Source organism: Brassica oleracea, chromosome C1, assembly GCF_000695525.1.
Source record: "Brassica oleracea var. oleracea cultivar TO1000 chromosome C1, BOL, whole genome shotgun sequence".
Classification (NCBI taxonomy): Eukaryota; Viridiplantae; Streptophyta; class Magnoliopsida; order Brassicales; family Brassicaceae; genus Brassica; species Brassica oleracea.
Window position 1 is genome coordinate 8,412,275 of NC_027748.1, and position 9,153 is coordinate 8,421,427.

General features: G+C 41.9%; 1 protein-coding gene and 1 long non-coding RNA gene across 2 annotated transcripts; one reads left to right on the plus strand and one right to left on the minus strand.

Annotated features, from left to right (window-relative positions):
* Positions 1-569: 569 nt before the first annotated feature.
* LOC106303423 lies at positions 570-6,133 on the minus strand. Its single transcript, XR_001262488.1, has 3 exons — positions 5,925-6,133; positions 5,673-5,816; positions 570-795 (listed from the first exon to the last, which is right to left on the minus strand). It is a non-coding gene; the product is annotated as an uncharacterized LOC106303423 (long non-coding RNA).
* A 461-nt stretch (positions 6,134-6,594) lies between these two features.
* On the plus strand, positions 6,595-8,674 carry LOC106341278 (reticuline oxidase-like protein). Its single transcript, XM_013780084.1, has one exon. The coding sequence runs from the start codon at positions 6,643-6,645 to the stop codon at positions 8,338-8,340; it is 1,698 nt and encodes a 565-aa protein (XP_013635538.1). The 5' UTR covers positions 6,595-6,642; the 3' UTR covers positions 8,341-8,674.
* Positions 8,675-9,153: the final 479 nt, after the last annotated feature.

Consider the following 9,153-nt stretch of genomic DNA (forward strand, 5'->3'; position numbering starts at 1 on the left):
GAGGTTCAAGATTTTTTTTTGTAGATGCTCTAAATATATATATATATATATATATAGATATATATATATATATATATATATTTTGACAAAAGAGATGCTCTAAATATTTCTTTTTTTGACAAAAGAGATGCTCCAAATAATAATATTATACTGCTGGTCAACAAAGTATGCATCTTAGAGCATCTCCAATGGTGTTAACACCATTGGAGTCCTTAGCATTATTAAACTAATTTTTTTATTTGCATAGTTAAGGACCCTAATCAAAATTCTATCTCTAATGGTGTTCTCCAATTTGGAGTTCTTAGGAATAAAACACAACTCTTGAATTTTCTGATTCTTGGCATCCTCAATGTTGAGACTTTGAAAAGGCTAATGAATACTTAAAGTAGAGAACTTTAGTTATATCAGAGATAAACCTAAACGTACCAATAGTATGAACATATAGTGACCGAATGAAAAAGGCTAAGTTGGTGTTAGAAAATGCTTCATATATATAAGAAAAAATTTGGGAAAGCCACACCCTCTTCATACAAGCAAAGGTTTTCAAATCACCCTAGAAAGTAAAACCAGAGACTCAAATAGTTGAGAGTCTGATAGGAAACTTGAAATAACTAACTAAGATGGAGATAAAACAAGTAAGAGTACCTCCACAAATCACACCCACAAAAGAGACAATACTCAACATTCAAAGTATGACATCTCACCTGCAGGATATGGCTTCCTCTTCCTTTGTGCATTTTCATTAACAGGAACAAGCTTCCAATTTTTTCCCTGGTTCATTATGGTTTCCCTTGCCTATTTGGTAAAATCTGTAACAATTTATTTGTTGACTTAAGCTTGAAGTTAACTTAGGTTATAAGTTATCCTAATGAGATTAGGATTATAAAGATTGAGGGTTATCCTTAAGATATGGTTCCTAATGAGTTTAGGAGTTTAGAAAGTGTTATATAAAGAGATGCTATGATTGAGATATCATTTGTGAGTTTGAGTTTGAGAGCTTTAGTTTTTTGAGATTGTTTCTAAAGCTATTAATTAAGTGAGTTCTTATTGAGATCATTGTCTTGGGTTATAAGTTTACGATTCAATAATTGGTATCAGAGCATTCTATTGAATTCTTAAACAAAATCCAAGAGGAGAAGTTCCGTGAGACATGGGGGACAAACATATAGTTGCGATGACTATCAAGCCGAAGGAGAGTACTGCAACCATACAATGCCCTATGCTCACCGCCACCAACTACACGGTGTGGAGCATGAGGATGAAGGTGGCGCTCAAGGTACATAAAGTATGGGAGACGATAGAACCGGGGACAGATGATGGAGACAAGAACGACATGGCTCGAGAATTCTTGTTTCAGTCCATACCAGAAGTCCTAATTCTACAAGTTGGAGATCTTGACACCTCAAAACTTGTGTGGGAAGCAATAAAAGCAAGGCATGTGGGAGCTGACAGAGTTCGTGAGGCTAAGTTACAAACACTCATGGACGAGTTTAGTCGATTGAAGATGAAAGACACAGAGACCATTGATGATTTCTCTGGTAAACTTGCAAAGATGTCTTCAAAACCTTCAGCTTTAGGAGAAGACATAGAGGAATCTAAACTCGTCAAGAAATTTCTTAATAGCCTTCCGAGGAAGAAGTATATACATATCATAGCTGCTCTTGAACAGGTTCTAAACCTCAACACCACCAGCTTTGAGGATATTGTGGGCAGGCTAAAAGCCTATGAGGAGAGGATCGTAGATGATGATCAGCCTGATGATCAAGGAAAACTCATGTATGCCAATGCTGACTCCCAATCACAAACAGAAACCTACGGAAGAGGAAGGGGACGTGGTGGACGTTATGGTAACAGAGGAAGAGGGCGTGGACGATACAACAATCAGCAAGACTGGAAGCAAGGTAGAGATACTTCGCGCGTGGTATGCTTCAGAAGCGATAAGACTGGCCACTATGCCTATCTATGTCCAGACCGGTTACTTAAGCTCCAAGAAACACAAGAGAATGAAGCTGAGAGCACACACGAAGCTGAGGAGCTGATGATGAATGAAGTCGTGTATTTGAATGAGGAGAGTGTGATGCCAAGCAAGTTCGAAACGTAAGACAATGTCTGGTATTTAGACAATGGCGCAAGCAATCACATGTCAGGTAATCGTGCTTACTTTGCAAAGATTGATGAGAGAATCACAGGGAAAGTGAGATTTGGAGACGACTCGCGCATAGACATAAAAGGAAAAGGTTCAATTATCTTCATAAGCAAGGATGGAAAGAAGAAAATCTTGGCCGATGTCTACTTTATACCAGACTTGAAGAGCAATATTATCAGCCTTGGACAAGCTACACAGTCTAGCTGTGATGTTCGAATGAAAGAAGACTATCTCACACTATATGATCGTGACGGGAACCTACTGGTGAAAGCCATCAGGTCCAAAAACCGCTTGTATAAAGTGACTATGGAGGTTGACAATACTAGGTGTCTTCAAGTCTCAAGAGATGATGATTCAGCCATTTGGCATGCGAGACTTGTGCATGTAAGCCGGGAATCTATGCGAAGTATGGTGAGTAAAGAGAAAGTTCCGGGCATACCTAAACTGAGCATTGAGAATGAGACTTGCGCGTCATGTCTGCTAGGAAAACAGGCACGAAGAAGCTTCCCTAAAGCCACTGCATATCGTGCCTCACACGTCCTGGAGCTTATTCATGGAGACCTTTGCGGACCAATATCTCCAACAACGGCTTCCAAGAAGAGGTATGTGTTCGTATTGATTGATGATCATACACGGTATATGTGGTCTATATTGTAGGAGGAGAAAGGCGAAGCTTTCGAGAAATTCAAAATCTTCAAGAAACTTGTGGAGCAAGAAACAAGAAGTATCATTGGTACACTCAGAACTGATAGGGGTGGAGAATTTACTTCTCAAATTTTTCAAACCTTCTGTGACCAGCATGGAATAAAATGTCATCTGACGGCACCGTACTCACCTCAGCAAAACGGAGTCGTTGAGAGACGAAACCGTACTCTAATGGAGATGACTCGCAGCATGATGAAACATATGAGTGTGCCAAGTTACTTGTGGGGCGAAGCCGTAAGGCACTCAATGTATCTTATTAATAGAGTTGCGACAAGAACTCTGAAGCTACAGACACCATATGAGTGCTACAAGAAGAAGAAGCCAAACGTTGGACACTTGAGGGTTTTTGGCTGCGTTTGCTATGCTAAGAATGAGGCACCACATCTCAGGAAGTTAGATGACAGATCAAGAGAGTTGGTACACCTAGGAATTGAGCCAGGATCAAAAGCATACCGGTTATATGATCCTACAAATCGAAGGATTGTTGTGAGCAGAGATGTGATTTTTATCGAAAATCAAAGATGGAAGTGGAATAAGAAGAAAACCAACGAGTCTACTGTGATAACGTTTCCAATGACAAGTAGTGAAGACACCTCTGATACAGTTGCTGAGGGAGATGAGAGTGAGCACGTGTCAAGCGATGATGAAGGTCGTGAGGAAACAGAGGATCAAACAATCTTGAGAAGATCTACAACGCAAACGTCGAGACCAAGTTATTTGGAGGATTATGTGTTGATGTCTGAGATAGTTGAGATCGAATGGATTCTTCTACTTATCAATGAGGAACCATGGGACTGGAACGAGGCAAAAGACCAGAAGGTGTGGAGGAATGCTTGCGAAGAAGAGATTACTTCCATCAAGAAGAATAGAACGTGGACTCTCGTTGATCTGCCAGAAGGATGCAAAGCAATTGGGTTGAAGTGGGTCTTCAAGGTAAAACGTAATGCGGATGGTAGCATTAATAAGTTCAAAGCGAGGTTAGTGGCTAAGGGATATGTGCAACGCCATGGTGTTGATTTTGACGAAGTTTTCGCACCAGTTGCAAGGTTGGAGACGGTACGTGTGATCATAGCTTTAGCTGCATCCAGTGGCTGGGAGATACATCATCTCGATGTGAAAACCGTCTTCACGGCGAGTTAAAAGAAGAAGTATTTGTTTCACAACCAGATGGGTTCAAGATCAAAGGAAGTGAACATAAGGTATACAAGCTGCATAAGGCTCTCTACGGTTTGAAACAAGCCCCAAGGGCGTGGAACATCAAGCTGAACCAGATCCTCAAAGAACTTGGGTTCACACGCTGCTCCAAGGAGTCCTCATTGTATCAGAGAAAGACAAAACACTCACTCCTTCTCGTAGCAGTCTATGTTGATGACTTACTCGTCACATGATCAGAGTTCGACGACATACGAGCCTTTAAGGAAGAGATGGGGAGTAAATTCGAGATGAGTGACCTCGGGAAACTTAACTACTATCTTGGGATTGAGGTTATCCAGACCAAAGATGGAGTGGTGCTAAAGCAAGAGAGATATGCTATGAAGATACTTGAAGAAGCAGGAATGGCTGAGTGTAATACGGTACATGTGCCAATGGAGCCAGGATTAAAGCTATCTAAAGGCGCAGAGGAGGCAACGATAAACGAGAGAGAGTTTAGACGCAACATTGGCTGTCTTCGATACTTGATCCATACCAGACCCGATCTCACCCAGTCTGTTGGAGTATTAAGTCGTTACATGCATGATCCAAGAAGCTCTCATGGAGCTGCACTGAAGCAAGTCCTTCGGTATTTGAAGGGAACGTGTTCTCTTGGACTCTTCTATGGTAACAACGGAATGAAGGAGCTAATAGGATACAGTGACAGTAGCTATAATGTGGATCCCGATCATGGTAAAAGCACAACAGGTCACATTTTCTATCTAAACAATTTCCCAGTGACTTGGTGCTCTCAGAAGCAAGAAATTGTTGCTTTATCTTCCTGTGAGGCTGAGTATATGGCCGCTATAGAGACAGCCAAACAAGCTTTGTGGCTGTAGGAGTTACTTGAAGAGATTACTGAAGATGGAGTCGGAAAAACGGTGATACGCATTGATAACAAATCAGCAATCGCACTTGCCAAGAATCCGGTGTTTCATGGACGTAGTAAGCACATACACACAAGGTTTCACTTCATAAGAGAGTGTGTTGAAAAAGGCTTGGTGGTCGTTGAGCGTGTAGCCGGGAAGGAGCAGAAGGCTGATATACTAACCAAAGCACTTGGGAGAATCAACTTTAAAGACATGAGAAGTCTTATTGGAGTTCAAGATGTGTCAAATGGTGAGATCAAGCTTAAGGGGGAGAATGTTGACTTAAGCAGTTAACTTAGGTTATAAGTTATCCTAATGAGATTAGGATTATAAAGATTGAGGGTTATCCTTAAGATATGGTTCCTAATGAGTTTAGGAGTTTAAAATGCAGGATATGGCTTCCTCTTCCTTTGTGCATTTTGAACAAGCTTCCAGTTTTTTCTCTTGTTCATTATGGTTTCCCTTGCCTATTTGGTAAAATATGTAACAATTTATTTAACTCATTCAACATAAAGATAGAGACTTCCCTATATTCTAAGGTTCTGGAAGCAATTGAACACAATCATAGTCTGATTCACAAAGCATTGGTTTTTAAGTTTGATGTATAAAGATTATAGAGAGCATCCACATTATAAGACCCATCTTACAAATTGTGTGACTATGCACAACACTAAATATCATAACAGAGCAGAGTAACAGGTGACAAGGAAAGCAGAACACATGCGTAGGCAAGAAACAAGTCTACACAATGATTTACATACCTTTCCTTGATGGCTTTTTAACGAGGCAGGCAAAGTAAACTTAACAAAGTCTGATAAGCGACCCAGTAACATGTCGAACAGCTTCCGTCTGTACGAACGACGAGCGTAGCTCCTTCTCTACAGCGAGTGGTAGTGACACGAAACCTAACACGAGAAACTCTAACATCTCAAGATTGTGAAAAAGGTATTGAGCTTTAAGAGAGAGAGAGAGAGAGAGAGAGTGTGTGTGTGTGCGAGAAGGTTAAAGCATACCTGATGCAGATGAGGAGAACGATAGGCTATTAGATTTGATTCCACCGTGAGCATAAAAGGCGGAAGATGGTTGACGCGGGTCGAGATGACGGCGTGACGTCGGAGTTAGGCGGAGGCACGGCGGCGAAGCTAACGACTTCACCTTCTCTGTGGTGTTGCGGCGGAGATCTCGAAGATGATGAAGCAGCAGTTCCTTTGTTTCCTTCTTCTTCTCCCATAACTGCTCCTTCTCTCCATTACAGAATCTCGATTCGTCGTTGTACAAGAAGAAGAGTCAATGCCAAGCCGCCACGTCTATAAGGATTTGATCCTTAAAATCTTTATTTACGGATCAATCCTTAGGTAACTAAGTGTTTAAATTGTTATTATATTGTTAATCTCCTAGGATTAAGAGCTAAGGATCCCTCTTCATCCCCCGTTGCGGGTGGTCTTATGACTTATCTAAAAAACTACAGTTTGACGTTGAGACAAAATACTAATAAATTTATCCAGAAAAATACAAATATCACTAGTAGTATATTGTTTATTAAACATAAGAACAAACTTTATATCCTAACGCCTTTTTTTGTTTATTCAACGTTTAAAATACAAACTACTACTAGTAACAAACTTTTAAAAACTTGGAATAACGTATCTTCTCTCTCTCTCCCTCCGGTTATAAATAAACCGAATAAGTTCACAGAACAAAGCAACACGAAAGCCAAAAGAACATCTCAAAATGCTCACGACACGACCAACATTTGTCTCTGTCGGTTTCTTCCTCCTCTTCCTCTCTCTACCTCTATCCTCTCTCTCTCAACCATCAGCGTCGTCCTCAGTCTACGACTCCTTCCTCAAATGTCTCTCGGAGAAGACGAAAACATCGCAATCCGAAAACGCCAAAATCGTCTTCTCTCAGACCAATCCTTCTTACACCTCCGTCCTCCGCGCTTACATCCGCAACGCGAGATTCAACAAATCCTCCACTCCCAAACCAACCATCATCGTCACTCCTCTCTCCTATAGCCACGTCAGCGCCGCCGTCCTCTGCTCAAAGCCTTTGAATTTCGTCTTCAAGATCCGAAGCGGCGGCCACGACTACGACGGTCTCTCCTACATCTCCGACAAACCCTTTTTCATCCTTGACATGTCCAACCTCCGCAAAGTCTCCGTCGATCTCGCCGATCAAACGGCTTGGATCTCCGCCGGAGCCACTCTCGGCGAGGTTTATTACCATATCTGGGAGAAAAGCAAGGTCCTTGGATTCCCTGCAGGAGTTTGTCCGACGGTTGGTGTCGGAGGTCACTTGAGCGGCGGCGGTTACGGTAACATGCTGAGGAAGTTCGGTTTGTCTGTCGATCACTTCATCGATGCGAAGATGGTTGATGTAAACGGTGCCGTTTTGGACCGGAAAGCGATGGGGGAAGATCTTTTCTGGGCTATCTCTGGCGGCGGAGGAGGAAGCTTCGGCGTCGTTTTGGGTTATAAGGTCAAGCTCGTACCGGTTCCGGCAACCGTGACGGTGTTCCGGGTGGAGCAGTATATGGCTTCCGGAGCGGTGGACATGGTTCACAAATGGCAGTTCGTTGGTCCGAAAACCGACAAGAATCTGTTCATGAGGATGCTGATTCAACCGGCGACTAGAAACAAGGTGAAGACGGTGAGGGCCACTGTGGTGGCTCTGTTCTTAGGGAAAGCAGACGACGTCGTTTCCCTCCTTGCTAAGGAGCTTCCTGAGCTAGCTCTAAAGAAGGAGAACTGTAGGGAGATGACTTGGTTCCAGTCTGCTTTATATTGGTACAATTACTTAAACGCTACTCAGACCGATCCTAAAGTGTTTCTTGATCGGAATCTTGACTCCTCCGGCTTTGGTAAGAGGAAGTCTGATTATGTCGAGACCGAGATTCCAAGAAAGGGGATTGAGTCTCTGTTCAATAAGATGATTGAGTTAGGGAAGATAGGGCTCGTTTTCAACCCCTACGGTGGAAGAATGGCGGAGATCGCGGAGGACGCAACACCGTTCCCTCACCGAAACATGCTTTTCAAGATTCAGTACTCTATTAACTGGAAAGATTCATCTCAAGACTTAGAGAAGCGTTACTTGAAACAAGCCAAAACGCTCCACAGTTTCATGACCGGGTTTGTGAGCAAGAATCCTAGAGGTGCCTACTTGAACTACCGTGATGTCGATATCGGGGTGAATGATCATGGGGAGGATAGTTATAAGGAAGGAGAGGTGTATGGAAGGATGTATTTTGGTAAAAACTTTGATCGATTAGTCAAGATTAAAACCGTGGTGGATCCGGATAATTTCTTCAGGAATGAACAGAGTATACCTACCTTGCCAAGTAAGGTATATTATGCAATTAATGAGGCTTTACACCCGCCTATCCTGGACCAGTATAAGAGGAAGAATAAGGCTGTGGCCCAACAGTGAGAGACCGATCAGAGCACAGCTTCTAGAAAGACAGGTGGATGATCTAGAAGACTGCTGTGGATAAGGAATAAAGAATAACACCTGAGGAGCAAAGGGGGAACATATCACGTCCTGCTACGGTCTCTTAACCACGGGTGACGAGCTGTGGTTGGCTAGTGGTCATTTCCTATATAAGCTCTAGTCTATCTTTGTAATAGGTATCGAGTATTTGATCAAAGTGATTGTAGGGGAGCTGAGAGAATTCCTTTGGAAGTCTTTCAACCTTGTAACCGTTTGGATCTTAAGAAGTAATCAAGGAATATTTCATAAGGTTTTTACTTTTACACTGAACTCGTAACATGTTATTTGCCATATGATATAAAGATTTTACGTTTAATGTAATGCTTTGGTTGAGCAATATTGAATGTATGGTTTTGGATATTGTGTATTGAATAAAGAATAGTTTCTATGTTTCATGGAACTCTAAGTCTGCCTATATTGGTTGTGTATAAAAGAGAGAGAGACAAAGAAGTAATTAAGTCAAAGTTTCTGGTGTTGAAAGTTAGTTACTTGCTTTTGAAACTCATGGCGAAAATGGTGGTTGTTTAATGTATTTATTGTTTGGTTTGGAGTACTTAACAGTGATTCTGGACAGTGTTATTATGACATGCATTTTTGTGTAACGAATGACCTAAGTGTTGACTTTTAGTCCTGATTTGGTCGCAGTTTCGAAGAGAACGGAGAGTGACTGAGCGGGCGATGGCGAAATTGTGGTCAGGGGCTGGAGGAGCCACGGTAGTTGCATCGGTGCTTTTACATGTCTTTTAGATTTTT

Coding starts and splice junctions, on each gene's coding strand:
- LOC106341278 (XM_013780084.1), top strand. CDS start 6,643: ATGCTCACGACACGACCAACATTTGTCTCTGTCGGTTTCTTCCTCCTC.